Consider the following 16,503-nt stretch of genomic DNA (forward strand, 5'->3'; position numbering starts at 1 on the left):
GTGCAACAACATTGCTCGGGCACCTCCATTTTGGAGGAGGTGCCTTATATATGGTGAAGTCCTCCGGCCATTGGCCGGGGACTCCTTAGGACGGCGCACGCGGCCCCTTTAAGAGGGAGGGAGAGCGCGCGCGCCCTAAGCACAGTGGCCGGGAAGGAGCGCGCGCTGCCAGCAGAGCGGGAGGAGGACGCCGGGCACGGAGCAGAGCGGTGAGGGGAACAGCGTCCATGCCTAGCAGAGGGCAGGGACGCCGGCGCTACAGTACCCCCCCTTTAGGCCCCCCCTTTTTTAGGCCAGACAGAAATTTAGCTAGGATAAGAGGGGCATGGATGTTCTCCCGGGGCTCCCACGTTCTCTCCTCAGGACCAAACCCCTTCCAATCTACTAGAAAAAAGGTCTTTCCTCTTACCCTTTTGGTGGCAAGAATGTTCTCTACCTCAAACTCGTCCTCAGCAGAAACCGGAGCAGGAGGCGTACCTGTAGACTTGGAAAAAGAGTTAAGTACCACAGGTTTGAGGAGAGATACATGGAAGGAGTTAGGGATCCGTAAGTTGGCCGGGAGTTTCAATTTATAGGCCACCGGGTTGATCTGACTGATGACCTCCAGAGGACCGATGAACCGAGGCCCTAACTTGTAAGAAGGTATCTTGAGTCGGACATATTTAGATGAGAGCCAGACTTTATCTCCAGGACGAAATTGTGGAGGATCCAGGCGTTTTTTGTCAGCGTGTCTTTTCATCCGTTCGGACGACTGAAGGAGTGCGGATCGGGTACTCTCCCAAATGGAGGAAAATTTGCTAACGAGAGATTCCGCAGCCGGGTTGTCCACAGAGGTGGAGACAGGAAAAGGAATCCGAGGATGCTGACCGAAGACTACAAAAAACGGGGATTTGGAGGAGGATTCGCTCTCGTGATTGTTATAAGAGAACTCGGCCCATGGTAGGAGATCCACCCAGTCTGAATGATGGGCATTAACGAAGTGCCGGAGGTAACTGGTCAGGTTCTGATTGATCCGCTCCACTTGACCATTGGACTGTGGGTGGTAAGCGGAAGAGAAGTCCAGGGTGACGTCTAGCAGTTTACAAGTGGCTCTCCAGAAACGTGAGGTGAACTGTACCCCACGATCCGACACGATGTGGAGGGGCAGGCCATGAAGACGGAAGATGTGGCGGATAAAGTCTTTAGCCAGCTCGGGTGCAGACGGGAGGGCTGGCAGGGGAATAAAGTGAGCCATCTTGGAAAAGCGATCCGCGACCACCCAAATGACCGTACAACCGGCGGAGACGGGGAGATCAGTTATGAAGTCCATAGCAATATGCTGCCAGGGGGCAGCAGGCACAGGAAGCGGAAGGAGGCGACCGGCTGGCAGGTGTCTCGGGACTTTGTTGCAGGCGCAGGACACAAAGTCTATTACGTCCTTGTGCAGGGTAGGCCACCAGTAGTGCCGGGCAATAAGCTGGAGGGTCTTTTTCTGACCGGCGTGGCCAGCTAGTTTAGACGAATGGCCCCAGTGTAGGATCTTCTTCCGATCAGGTACTGAAACAAACGTCTTACCGGGAGGGAGACGATTTAGACTCACGGGGGCCACCTGCATTACTCTGGCGGGATCGATGATATGTTTAGGTTCTTCCTCGAGATCGGACACCAGAAAGGATCGGGACAAGGCGTCTGCTTTGACGTTTTTGTCAGCCGGGCGAAAATGAAGAACAAAATCAAAGCGAGCAAAAAACAAGGACCACCGGGCTTGGCGCGGGTTAAGTCTCTGGGCATGCTGGAGGTAAGCCAAGTTCTTGTGGTCAGTGTAAATTATTACCGGGTGAAAAGCCCCCTCGAGTAGGTAACGCCACTCCTCCAACGCCAGCTTGATGGCCAATAACTCCCGGTCTCCTATGGAATAGTTGCGCTCAGAAGAGGAGAAGAGTTTGGAGAAGAAGCCACAAGTTACCATTCTCCCGGAAGATGATTTTTGAGTAAGTACCGCTCCGGCTCCAGAGGAGGAGGCGTCAACTTCCAGGAAGAACTGCTTGTTGCCGTCCGGGCGGTGCAGCACCGGGGCGGAAGAGAAGGCCTGTTTTAGGGAAAGAAAGGCCTCCTCTGCTTCGGGCGGCCACTCTTTGGGATTAGTACCCTTACGGGTGAGCGCGGAAATTGGGGCAGTCCGGGAAGAGAAGTGTGGTATGAAGAGGCGGTAGTAGTTAGCGAAGCCCAGGAATCGCTGAATGGCCTTCAACCCCTCCGGTCGAGGCCATTTCTCGATGGCAGACAGTTTCTCTGGATCCATTCGTAGGCCGGTCTGAGAAATAATGTAGCCCAAAAACGGAAGCGAGGTCTGCTCAAAGAGGCACTTCTCGTATTTAGCGAAGAGGTGATTCTGCCTGAGCCTGAGCAGGACCTGACGAACGTCCCTCCGGTGAGTCTGGAGATCCGGAGAGAAGACCAAGATGTCGTCCAGGTACACCACTACGCAGGAGTAGAGAAGGTCCCGGAAGATGTCGTTGACCAACTCTTGAAAGACGGCAGGAGCGTTACAGAGACCAAAGGGCATTACCAGATATTCATAGTGGCCGTCCCGGGTGTTGAATGCCGTCTTCCATTCATCCCCCTGACGGATACGAACCAGGTTGTACGCCCCACGGAGGTCCAGTTTGGTGAAGATTCTAGCCCCCCTCAGACGATCAAATAACTCCGGAATGAGCGGAAGGGGGTACTTATTCTTCACCGTGATCTGGTTAAGGCCTCTATAGTCTATATAGGGACGGAGAGAGCCGTCCTTCTTTTTGACGAAAAAGAAGCCTGCTCCCGCCGGGGAGGTAGATTTCCGGATGAATCCCCTGGCCAGATTCTCCTCAATATATTCGGACATCGACCGGGTCTCAGCAGCGGATAATGGATAAATACGCCCACGGGGAGGAGTAGTACCAGGTAACAGGTCGATAGGGCAGTCGTATGGTCTATGAGGGGGTAGTGTCTCTGCTTCCTTTTTATTAAAGACATCAGCATAAGACCAATAAGGAATCGGAAGTCCAGGTAGATTAGCTGGGGTAGGAGAAGGACGGGCGGGATGAACAGGAACCAAACAAGTCTTATGACAGTCCTGTCCCCAGCGAAGGACTTCTCCTGTCTGCCAGTCAAGCACGGGTGCATGTCTCTGGAGCCAAGGTAGACCTAGTAAGAGGGCGTGAGAGAGTCCAGGCAGAACATGAAAAGAGATGCTCTCAGAATGCAGCATTTCCACCTGCAGAGTTACGGATTCGGTGATGAGTTGGATGGGACGTGGTAAGAGGCCCCCATCCACAGCAGCAACAGATAATGGTATAGCCAGAGGTTTGGTGGGAATGCGGTATTTTTCTACCAGGGCCTGTGAAATAAGATTCCCGGCCGCTCCAGAGTCAAGTTGGGCTAGTTCGAAATAACGATTCTCCCCGCAGATAATTGAGACTGACAGCAGCAGAGATGGAGAGGATTTATTCTTGTCTAGGTCGACCTCTCTGAGCGAACCTAGACACAGGCGTTTCCCGACCTCTCTGGACAGGTACGGATCCGGTGCTCCTTACTGCCACAGTAGAAGCAGCTCCCCTCGGCACGGCGTAAGTCCTGACGGGTTTTGACCATCTTGGTCTGGTCGACCTGCGTAGGCTCAGGAGAGTGTACCTGGGGAGAGACGGAGGGAGTGACGGGTTTCTGAAGAGTAGGAGCTAGACGTGGAAACCTCCTCTCACGGGTGACCTCTTTGGAACGCTCCTGGAACCGTAGGTCAATCCGGGTGGCAAGAGTTATTAGGTCATCGAGAGTGGTAGGAATGTCCCGACCGGCAAGTTCATCTTTAATACAGCCGGACAGACCCTCCCAGAAGACGGATACCAGAGCGTCGTTATCCCAGGCCAGCTCCGAGGCAAGGGTACGGAACCGTATGGCATATTGGCCCACGGTGAGATTTCCCTGACGGAGGCGCAGCAGAGATGATGCGGGTGAGGTCTTCCGTCCGGGTTCGTCGAAGACTTTCCGGAAAGCCGAGAGAAAGGCAGGCAAGTCGGACACCAGGGGGTCTCCTCTCTCCCATAGAGGATTTAGCCAGGCCAGGGCCTCCCCGGTGAGATGGGACATGATGAAGGCAATTTTGGCCCGGTCGGAGTTAAACTGGTGGGACAATAGTTCAAAGTGCAGGGTGCACTGGTTTATGAAGCCCCTAGCTTGAGCGGGGTCGCCTCCGAAGCGTGGAGGTGTAGAAAGCCGGGGTCCGGGGCAGGATGCCATGGTATTGGTGGGCAGCGGCGCTGCCGGGCTGCGAGTCATGACCCTAGCGGTGGTTGCTGGTGGAGCAGTCAGAGTGTCCAGGAAAGAGTTGACATTCCGCAGATGACTCAGGATGGACTCCTGTTGGGACCTCTGACGGGACAGTTCATGACGTAGGTCCGAAAGCGAGAGAGCTTGGGTGCCACCGGGTTCCATGGCCCGAGCAAACTGTAACGGGTCTGGGAGGCGGAACCTCTGAGCTACTATACAAGGGGGCTGTCCTTGTAAGGGAGCGGGTGGCGACCAGGGAAGACGGGCAGGGAGTCACAGCAGGTGACCGGGACAGTCTCTGAGTGAACGGGCTGGAGGTCACGGCAAGTGACCGGGGCAGTCTCTGGATGAACGGGCAGATGGTCACGGCAAGTGACCGGGGCAGTCTCTGAATGAACGGGCAGATGGTCACGGCAAGTGACCGGGGCAGTCTCTGGGTAAAGGGTTGGTACGACCTGTGGCGGCTGATGATAGACGTGAGCTCCCAGGTGAGCAGGCGAGAGTCTCTGGATGAACGGGTGGTCACAGCATGTGACGGCGGAGCCTCCAGGAAGACCAACAGACAGGCGGCAGATGAGCGCTCCCAGGTGAGCGGGCAGAAGTCTCTGGACAGGCGGGTGGTCACAGCACGTGACGGCAGAGCCTCCAGGTAGGCTAGCAGACAGGCAGCAGATGAGCGCTCCCAGGTGAGCGGGCAGGAGTCACTGGACAGGCAGGTGGTCACAGCACGTGACGGCGGAGCCTCCAGGTAGGCTAGCAGGCAGGTAGCAGATGTGTGCTCCCAGGTGAGCAGGCAAGCTGGTCCATAGACAGACTGACAGGAGTTGGAAGGCAGACCGTCGGACCTCAGGCAAGCAGGCAGGTGGCTGAAGTGCGCTCCCAGGTGAGCGGACAGGCTGGTCCTTAGACAGACTGACAGGAGTAGTAAGGCAGACCGTCGGACCTCAGACTAGCAGGCAGGTAGCAGGTAATCAGGCAGGAATAAGACAGCAAGCTGGCAGGAATCTGGCAGGTAACTGGCAACGGGACCTGAGGGCTGAAGCAGAGTAGTGAACAGTGCAACAACATTGCTCGGGCACCTCCATTTTGGAGGAGGTGCCTTATATATGGTGAAGTCCTCCGGCCATTGGCCAGGGACTCCTTAGGACGGCGCGCGCGGCCCCTTTAAGAGGGAGGGAGAGCGCGCGCGCGCGCCCTAAGCACAGTGGCCGGGAAGGAGCGCGCGCTGCCAGCAGAGCGGGAGGAGGACGCCGGGCACGGAGCAGAGCGGTGAGGGGAACAGCGTCCCTGCCTAGCAGAGGGCAGGGACGCCGGCGCTACACCTGTTACCCGCTTGTTACCTGCCGTGCCTACCCAGAGGCTCCTGCCGTCACTTGCCGTGACCACCTGCCAGCCCACCTAGAGACTCCTGCCGTCACTTGCCGTGACCACCTGCCAGCCCACCTAGAGACTCCTGCCGTCAGTTGCCGTGTCTACCTGATAGCCTACCTGGAGGCTTCTGCTCGCCAGCCTGCCTGCTGTGCCTACCTGCTATTCCGGTCAGTCCCTGCCATCTGTACCGTGGGAGTCACCTGCTCCCTTACAAGGTCGTCAGCAGAGTAGCACCTGGTCCCTCTGCTCGGTCCCTCCCTGGTCACGGAGTCGTTAACCGCCGTACGACCAGGGTAGGTCCGAGTTGATACTTAGTTACGCCCCTCTGGGTCCCTCCTTGCACCGTAGCACAGAGGTTCCACCTCCCGGACCCATAACAGTAATCAAGGACTGGCCAAAACCCTCCATGATCAAGGAAGTGCGGCAGTTCCTCGGGTTGGTGGGCTACTACCGAAGATTTATCCCAGGCTTCACCAAGATGGCAGCACCCATGCAGGACCTCCTAGTAGGACAGTCCAGGAAGGCTAAAAACCTGAAGCCTCCATTCAAGTGGGACAAGCTGGAAGATGAATCCTTCACCAGACTGAAGATGGCTCTCACAGGAGAGGAGATCCTGGCCTACCCCGACTATGGTCAACCCTTCATCCTCCATACGGACGCGAGCAACGTGGGACTAGGAGCGGTGCTGTCCCAGATCCAGCAAGGCAGGGAGAGAGTAATTGCCTACGCCAGCAGGAAGCTCCAGCCTACAGAAAGAAACCCCGAGAACTACAGCTCCTTTAAGTTGGAATTCCTCGCCATAGTCAGGGCTGTGACAGAGCGCTTCAAGCATTATCTCGCCTCCTCCAAATTCACCGTCTTCACAGACAATAACCCGCTGACACACCTGGACACTGCAAAACTTGGTGCCCTGGAACAAAGATGGATGGCCCGACTGTCTAATTATGAATTTACCATCAAGTACCGGGCTGGGCACAAGAATGCAAACGCAGATGCGCTGTCCAGAATGCCTAACTTGCCAAATGGGGGAGAAGACCCGGAGGAGCTGGAGGAGATAGAGATCCCCGCTTTCCACCGTCACGGGGTAACTCAGTGCTCCCACTGTGTGAAGAACAGGTGCTCTGCCAACAGCGAGGCCACATTTAATCCATTGCCCCACCATGGATGGGCAGAAACACAAGACAGTGACCCGGCTGTCTGCCAAGTCAAAGAGTTGCTGACCCGAGCTGATGCGCACCCTGATCCAGATGCTCCTGAGGAGACCAAGCAGCTGTGGAAAGAAAAAGGCAAGCTGTTCATCTATGAAGGGAAGCTGTGTCAAAGAGCCATCAACTCCCGGACACATGAACTGGTCTGGCAGGTGGTAGTCCCGAGGTGGGATGTGTCTATGGTCTTGGAAGCATACCACGATGGAGCAAGACACTTCGGATGGAAAAAGCTGGAAGTCCTGCTACGTGAACGGTTCTATTGGGCTGGCATGAGGAAAGCAATCGAGAGGTGGTGTCGAGAATGCGGACCATGCAACCTGAGAAGAAAAGACCATGACAGCCAGAGGGCTCCCCTGCAGCCCATCATCACCAAACAGCCACTCGAACTGGTAGCCTTGGACCACGTGAAGCTAGCCCCAAGCAGGTCAGGCTATGTCTACGCCCTCACCATCGTAGACCACTACTCCCGGTTCCTGGTAGTACTGCCAGTAAAGGACCAGACGGCTCAAACAGCCGCCAGAGCTTTCCAGCAGCACTTCTGCTGCCCGAATGGTTACCCAGAACGTGTGCTAACTGACCAAGGTCCGGCCTTCGAAGCGGAGGTGTTCCAGGAATTCTGCAACCTGTACGGCTGCAAGAAGATCAGGATAACGCCTTATCACCCCCAGACCAGTGGGTTGTGTGAGAAGATGAACCAGGCGGTGAAAGACCGGTTGAAGACGTTGCCCCTGGAAGAACGCAGTCTGTGGCTGGAAAAGTTGCCAGATCTGGTGGACTTCTACAATCATATCCCAGTGAATTCCACCAACTGCACACCTGCTTACCTGATGAAAGCCAGACCTGGTAAGCTGCCCATCGACCTGGATATGGGAGTCCTAACACCAGAGACCGTCCCACCAGATGCAGATTGGGATACTGAGCGGCAGCAGCAATACCGCAAGGTACAGGAAAGTGTTGAAAGAAGTCTGTCTCAAGCAAGACAAAGACAGGAGAAGACTTACAATCAACATGCACCTGCTGTTCCCCTGTCACCTGGAGAGCAAGTCCTAAAGAGGAAGAGGCGACTCCACAAGTTGGATGACCAGTGGGAGGAAGAACCGTACACCATTCTACCCTCAAGCCATGGTAACCCTAAGGTGTATCTCATTAGTAAGGATGGAGGAGAAACATCAACAACAGTTTCCGGAGACCACCTGAAGAAATGTCAGCTGCAACATCCTAAAGAAGACCAAGATAGCCCTCAACCCGCAGAGGAAGTGGAAGAAATGGTCAGCACGGTACTCGGAGAATTTCCCCGGTCATGGACACAAGTGAATAATGCAATAGTTGTGCCAGTCCTTACATTTCTCCAACCAGCCCCTCAGGAAACTGCAGAAGTCCCAGTAGAGTTGGAAGAACAGTTGGCCCCGGAGGCAGAAGATTTCTTATCAGCAGACCAGGAGAATCAACCCTCTGCTAGTAGTGAACCCATCGTACCCACGGTAAGCCAAAGAGTACGTAGGAAGTTGCCCAACCTATCAGTGTCACCTCAAAGTACCTGTAGTGCAGTTCATGCAGAACCCACCACACCAGGGGTAGATACAGGGGACCAAGGTAGAACACAGACAGACAGTGTGTTACGTAGGTCTACCAGAATTACCAGAGGTCAGATCCCTGCTCGATGGAGAATTTAAAGTGTAATGTATAACTGTATTATTGCGAATGTTGAAATGTTTATATGTATGTACTAAATATGTTTTTCCAGTTACCCGACAGGGTTCAAAAACTTTCAGGTTATGGACAGTGGATAACCAAAAACTTTGCCTGTAAATAGTTGCACCTGTAAAGTGTCCCTTTGTGCCAGACCCCTGAACAAAAACTCGTGGAGGTGCCTGAAGACGTGGTCCAACACAGGATCATCAATGCCCTGCAGCCACCCCAGGGCCTCCGTGGAGGGTTTAAGACGGGTCCCTCAAGAAGCGCACCTAGTTTCAGTGGAATGGACACCTGGTTACGGATTATTCCGTGACCTCTAATGACTATAATGCCTTGTAAATATTTCTAATGTATCCTTATTGTTGTTGTTACCTGTTATTTTGAAAAATGTGTTCAGTCCCGGAGTACTGAAATATACTAGGGGGGAATGTGGCACCCCAGAGGGTCTGGTTGCCACAGTGGTAGTAATGCCATGTCTGAGAGCAAACGGGGGTTTCCTGGTCAGGAACACAGTACATGCAACACCTCCTGCTCCAGACCAGAAAGGGGAGGATCCTGCCCTTTATAACTGGGTCCGGAGGCGGGGTTAGGTTAGTCAGAGTCTAGTGTCAGAGTCGAGTAGTAGACACCCAGGAGCAAGGGCTGAGGACTGGAGCTGGAGATAGCTCGTCCTAGCCAGAGCATACACGGAGAACTGGACACCGGAGTCCGAGGCTGTGGGGATTGCATACCCAGCAGCAGATACCGTAGGGCAGGAGATTGCAGGTCTCCTGGCCCCATCAGAAGCCCAGAGGCTCAGCAGCCCAAACACTAGAGAAAGGCAGATTAGAGACCCCTAGGCAGGTCTGCCAACACCTTGACTCCCCTAACGTCCCTAAATAGGTTCCGCACCTATCGCTGAGCAGGAAACCTAATCCCTAACTGTCCCTAGTGATAGGCAAACTATTCTCCAACGGAAGCTCCAAGAAGACACTAGCCGACTACTAGTACTTAAAGCCTGGACAGAGGAAAATAGAGATATCACCGGCGACTCTCTGGAGAGACTGAAGGTATTTAAACATCCAGTAAGGGTGTGTCAATTAGCAGCAGAAGGTAGAGGTCACTGCTAGGTCCTAGAGGGAGAAGGATATCACTACACTACAGAGATGAAAAGATCAAGAAAGTGCCTGCAGAGCTAAGAGCAATGACCTTCTACAGTTGGATCCAGAACAACTGCCTGTCACACCGCCACTGTCGGCAACCCCGCTCCCCAACGGCTGCCCATAAAAAAATAAAAAACTCTATGAAATCCCTAATAATTTGTGAAAAAATAAACACAATACAACAATACCAGGGAGAGATACAGAAATGAGGTCAGCTAATCACTAGAAATAACAGAATTAACCTGTTGGTAATACAATCATAGCGTAAGGAAATAAGTAAAAGAAAAAAGATTCTTCCATTAACCAGTCCTATGATACAGATCCTGCACCCATCCCAACGCATTTCCCCCCTTATAGTCAATAATAGGGTTCATTGCGGTAATTCGGAGGACTCCGAGCCAGGTAAATGATAGTTACTCCCTTATGTGTGGGTATGACCATGAAAGATGTGGCCGCAGGCATGTACCGGCATCTATCCGTAAGCGTCCTTAGACGTCCCGGCATGTATCCGTACAGGTCCCAGAAGGTGTCTGATAAAATCCTGGCAGGTATCTGCACACATCCCAGCATCTACCTGTACGCATCCCGGCAGGTATCAATACACGTCCTGTCATCTACATTTTCATGTCCCTTTAGGCACATGTCCCATCAGATATCCGCACACTTCTCAGCAAGTATCTGTACACGTCCTGTCATAGGTCTGCACATGTCCCGGCATCTAGCTTTTCACGTCCAGGTAGGTATCCGCACATGTCCTGTCAGGTATCTGAACACTTCCCAGCATCTACCTTTTCACGTCCGTGTAGGTATAAGCACACGTAACGGCAGGTATCCGTACACGTCCCGGCAGGTATCCGCGCACGTCCCGGCAGGTATCCGCGCACGTCCCGGCAGGTATCCGCGCACGTCCCGGCAGGTATCCGCGCACGTCCCGGCAGGTATCCGCGCACGTCCCGGCAGGTATCCGTACACGTCCCGGCAGGTATCCGTGCACGTCCCGGCAGGTATCCGTGCACGTGATGTCACCAGTGCCGCTCAGCATCCCACACAGAAGTAGCTGCGCCAGAATAACTCTTTACACTTAGAGGAAACTATTTTACGTCAGGTCTTGCAGATTTTTACTGCAGATCAGCAGATATTACACAAGAAAATCTGCTAAAAGATTTACATTGATGTTCTGTGGAGATCAATTTCCATGTGGGGAAATTTCCGCAGGATGTGGATAAAGTGTGCTCGGATCTCATCCGCTTCATAACTAAGGAATTCTGCTGAGGATTTTCCTTACAGCAGTCAGGGTGGTGTGATCGTGCACTGGTTATGGGGGCACTTTGCGGTGTTTTGGCCATCACTGCGCTAGTGAGTGGGGTGGGGGCCGCTTTCTGGTTAGTGCTGTTTAGAATTAATTCTACCACTCTAATGGTAGATTTCTCCGACTAGAACCAATTTATTCTGCCAGTCGCTGTTACTTGCAGCCATTTTTTTTCTCATTTTTCAAAATTCCTTTAAGAGTTTCAGACATTGTTAATGAGGGCGCTCTTCGCCATTATTTATGGGGGCGCCCTGTCACTGGTAATGGGGGGTCCTCCGACTGGGTCTTGGTCAGTATTTAGGAGTGGGGCATATGCGGAAAAGCTTTGTTTGCATATTGTACACAAATCACTCTGGCAACTAATGTCAATGAAGGAAACTGCTCCAGAAAAATGCTGTATTTGCATTGATAAAAAGAAAAAAAATGACAATTTTATTATAATTAATATAAAAAAATACAATGAAGATTACCTTTGCTACTTTAATCCCTAACGAGGCACGCAAAATGGCGGAGCCTGTGTTACCCATAGTGGAAGACAACCGTTACATGTACTGCTAGGACACGTTCTCCCTCTAGCGTTCGAAAATCTAGTTGTACGCAAGCGCAGTAAGGTTCAGTCAGCATTGACGCCTTTAGCAACTTCCGCTGGAGGGCGCGCTGCGCTTTACAAACGTGTATCCTGCCTACGTCAGTAAAGCTTCCTGAGGTCACCTCATCACCCCGGGCAACAGTTTGAAGCGTCGTAGTAACTGGACCGAGCGGTGATGGAGGGCGGCAGACGGTCTCCCTCTCTGCATCTAGACCTGACTAATTTCGAGGACGGTGGTGACAGCCGGTATGTACTCACCAGTCCCCGCTCTCTGGAGGCTTGTGCCCGGCTTGGAGTGCGGCCTGTGGATTTGCTGTACAAGTCCTATGGAGAAGTGAGGGAGGAGAAGCCCGGGGCCTCCAGTCATGAGGTCAGCGAGATGTATGATGCTCATGAGACGGAGAGGCTGAGGAAGATGAGGCAGTGCCAGGAGCTGAGGAAGAGCCTGCTGGAAAGTGACTGGAGCCAGGAGCATGTTCTGTCCTCCGCTGCCCCTCAGGAACCCCGAGACCCCACAACCTCGAACGCACGGAACCGCAGTGATCCCACAGGGCAGAATCTACCGAACCACAAAGACCCCACAATCCAGAACCTCCAAGACCTCGCATCTCGGAAACATCAAGACCCCACAATCCAGAACCTCCAAGACCTCACATCTCGAAAACATCAAGACAGCCCAATCCAGAACCTCCAAGACCTCACATCTCGGAAACATCAAGACCTCACAATCCAGAATCCCCGGGACCACCGAGACCACAGATCCCAGAATACACGGAACCATCAAGACCCTGCAGTCCAGAATCCCCGGGACCACCAAGACCACTCAACCCAGAATCCCTGGAACCACCAAGACACCAGACCCCAGAACAGAGACCCCGCAACCAATAAGCTGTGGCATCACCGAGACACCACAACCCAAAAGCCCTGGAACCACCGAGACACCACATCTTACCCAGATCACTGGGACTACTTGGAGGTCACAAGATCCCCAATCCGCCAGAACCCCTATACCTTGGCTGCTTCTCCGAGCCACTGGGACTCCTACAACCTTGTTACTTCTCCAAACCGTTGGGACTCCTATAACTTCGCTACCTCCCCAAACCCCACAACAACGGGCCACAGGGGTGAAGGAGATATGCGAAGGAGCCTAAGTCATGGAAACCTGGTTTACCAGGAAGAGCAAATCCGTCATCTTACCCGAAAGATGGAAAAAGAAGTTAAGGTGTCCGTGCCCTATAGAGATAAGAAGATCGCTGCCCTGATGTTACTCAAACACCAAGAGGAGGAGATGTCCAAGCAGAAGAAGCTACAAGCCCAGCAAGCCTGGGACGACCTCCGGAGCAAGGAGAAGGTGATCCGAGATGCTCTGATCAAGCGCGACTGGACAGACCGACCACAGAACCATAGACGAAGCCCAAGAAACTCCAAGCTGGAGTGGCAACTTGATGCCGTCCGTTATCTAACTGCTCAGAATAACAAGGATTGGAAGATGTTGACTCCTGAAGAGAGGATCCTTCTCAAAGATGGCATGAAGAAAGTGCAAGAAAATCTACAGTCGAAGAGACGACAGCAAGATATCAGAGAAACGGGCGGCCGCCTACTTGAGGAAAGGATGCTGCAAGCCTTCAAGGCTAAGATGATCAAAGACCTTCAAGACAAGAAAAACATCCAAATCAAGAATGAATATGAGAAGCTACGACATTCTCGGCTGAAGGAGGTGGCGGACAACCAGGTGAAAGCTGAGGAGCTGTCCAAGAGGATGTCCATGCGGCAGAAAGAGCGCAGGTTTCAGGATATATACGAGCAGATCCAGGAGGAACGTCTTAAGGAAATCCAAGATAAAGCGTCTAGGGAAGAAGCGATGATCGTCATGGCGAAACTGCGGGCAGAACGGCAGGACAAAGAGCAAATAAATCACAAGAAGATGCTACTCCAGATAAGCAACCAAAAGACTCGACAGGCGAAAGACTCCTTGGGAAAAAGTCTACAGAGTAAGGCCAAGCGGACGCGAGAACTGAACATCGTCAAGGAGAAAGCCCACCAGATCCTAAAACAAAAAGTGGAACAAGATGAAGAAAACTACCGGAAAAACATTGCGCATCTGATCAGGATCAAAGACCGTAAAAGTGACAAGCTCCTCAAGGAGAAGGAAGCCACCGTCGAGGAGGGGAAGAAGATCGCCAGGGCCTCCTTCCACATGCGAGATCAAATCCGAGAGCAGACCAAAAGCAGGACATTCGACCAGATGGCTCTGCAGGCCCAGCTAAGTGCGAGCTTTATGAAAAGCCTCCCTTAAAGGAGAGAATGGTGACAAGGTCGGGGAAATGGATCCAACTTTACAGGTGGGGAGAGCCCTCAAAAAGTCATTTTCACCTTTTAGTAGCCGGATCTTAAACTTCCATGCACATAGAGAACCAACATTTTTTTAGACCCAGACCCGAAAATTTTTACATATATTGACTACCTGAGGATTATTCGAGACGGCCGAATGCTAAGATAGAGGCATTTTCTTAGGATTAGTCATCAATGTATTATCTGTGGGGGTTGGACCCCTATTAATCCCAATTACATTGAAGGCCATCTGTTTAACACCATGGAAGAAACCCTTTTAAGGCTGAATTCACACAGCTCCTTTTAAAAAACTGCAGCCTCTTCACTTCAATTAATGACACAGCGCCACCTACTTAATTGTGGCTATGTAAGGTACTGCAGCTCCTCTCCATTCTAGCGAATGGCTTTCAGTAGCTGGATGATATATAAAAACGTGGCTGAGAACTTCTGTAAGTGGCTGATACCTCAGAACAATAGCATTTCAACTCACAACATCAAAAAGTTTTTTGGGAGGAGAGACATTTATATGACTTGTATGATTTTTAGTGTTATAATTGTTGAAGGTGTATTCCAACTGTAATTTGATTTGTGCTGCCCTGGTGTGGGGTACAATCCGGTCATCCGGTCTTCACTTTTCCTGGCACACTGGGTGCTACTGGCGCTGTATAGGTCCCTTGATATCGTGTCTAGTCTGTAGGCCTCATGTGCCATCCTGGGGTCTAGGAGGCGCACAGGATGCCGAGTGTGAAGGGGAGACTGGCTGCCACGGAGGACCAGACCGGCTGCCACGGAGGACCGGACTGGACCTTTTACCAGGCTCAGCGCCAAGCTTTTAGTAGTGGTCATGCCTGGTACTACAGCTCAGTCCCTGTAACTGGAATTGTGTCCCAGGCTGCAGTACCACGGACGGCCACTACTAAAAGCTTGGCGCTGCGCCAGGTAATGAATGTAGGGGATGCAGCCCTTTAATCAGCAGGTTGGACCCCCACACATTGGATACTGATAGCCTTTAGTTTTCCCGGAGAGCCTCTAATGTTTTCATTCTGTGTTGTACTATAATGGCTTTTGTGCTGTTATTTACTGTATGAGCCGCCGTCACCATTGATCTGTATTGAGCCGTTTTCAGCACAAGCAAAATCCTACAAATAAGAGCAGTAATTACTGCAAGCCGGAGCCAAACATATCGACGGAGCCGTATATATGTATGTGAGTACGGTATTGTCATATTACCGCCGTCTAGTGGACACTGCAATAATTAGATGTATCTACACTCCCTTCTGATAATAAGGCAATAATATTTTGTTTCACTGCAGGATGTAAAGCGAGATGGCTCTGTTTTAGCCTGTAGCCTGATACGATGACATCTGGCAGACAATATTATATGCGGCAATAGTTAAATATATCTACATTCTAAAATTATATTTTGTTTCTCTTCAGGCTGTAAAGCGAGCTGGTTCACTTTTGATGCATACTGACACCTACTGGACAATAATGAGCACTGCAGTACATTATATTTCCTATTTATGTCTAGTAAATAAGACATATGTATATATACCGTGGCTCACACCAAGGTTTAGATGGATAAGCTATTGTGTATGCACTATTGAAATGAGCTAAATATTAGTAAAAACTCAATGATGTTTTTCTATTCCGCACTGAAATCATCAGTATTCCCGAGGTGCAGCACTGGGATAATATAACCTGAAAATAAGGTGTGACTGCAATTAAAGCTGTATTCCCGTCCCAGTGAGAGACCGCACATTGCTAGGATCAATAAATGATCGTTATGGATCTGATTTCCGGGACCCTGAGAATGGACGGGATCGGCAGTGCTCGACCTCCGTCCCGGTGCTTCCTCTGCACAGCAGCACTGCTGAGCACCTGTCCGGGGTAAAACAGTAAAGGGGAGAGAGCGCTGCGGCCCCTGCATTCTCTGGATCGGTGGGGACCCCAGGGGTTGAACGGTGGGGTCGAGTGAAGCATCCAGTCACTATCTTGTGCAGCTGTCCTGGGTTTCCATAGAGTATTCCGCCCTTCGTGGCTCCACAGCGCAGTAATACATGTGGATAAAAAGTTATCTGAACCATTAGTGAATGTCTGATTTATATTATGGATTATATAGTATTGTGAATTGTGATTTTTGTATTAATATTTCCTTAGGAGATTATAACAGAAGAGATGATTTTAGAGGTCTATTTTTATAATTATCCAACCAATAAATGTTCTGCTGTTATCAGTGTAGTGTGAAATCTGTGTCATTTTACTCCAGAGCCGCACTCACTATGCTGCTGGTGCAGTCACTGGGTACATATATTACATTACTGCTCCTGAGTTACATCCTGTATTATACTCCAGAGCTGCACTCACTATTCTGCTGGTGCAGTCACTGTGTACATACATTACATTACTGATCCTGAGTTACATCCTGTATTATACTCCAGAGCTGCACTCACTATTCTGCTGGTGGAGTCACTGTGTACATAAATTACATTACTGCTCCTGAGTTACATCCTGTATTATACCCCAGAGCTGCACTCACTATTCTGCTGGTGCAGTCACTGTGTACATACATTA

General features: G+C 51.5%; 1 protein-coding gene across 1 annotated transcript; it reads left to right on the forward strand.

Moving 5' to 3' along the window:
- Positions 1 to 11,672: 11,672 nt before the first annotated feature.
- CCDC185 (coiled-coil domain containing 185) lies at positions 11,673 to 16,134 on the forward strand. Its single transcript, XM_073671878.1, has one exon. The coding sequence runs from the start codon at positions 11,774 to 11,776 to the stop codon at positions 13,892 to 13,894; it is 2,121 nt and encodes a 706-aa protein (XP_073527979.1). The 5' UTR covers positions 11,673 to 11,773; the 3' UTR covers positions 13,895 to 16,134.
- The last annotated feature ends 369 nt before the right edge of the window (positions 16,135 to 16,503 follow it).

Source organism: Phyllobates terribilis, unplaced genomic scaffold (genome assembly GCF_046119375.1).
Source record: "Phyllobates terribilis strain yellow unplaced genomic scaffold, ASM4611937v1 Scaffold_3__8_contigs__length_932513732, whole genome shotgun sequence".
Taxonomy (NCBI): domain Eukaryota; kingdom Metazoa; phylum Chordata; class Amphibia; order Anura; family Dendrobatidae; genus Phyllobates; species Phyllobates terribilis.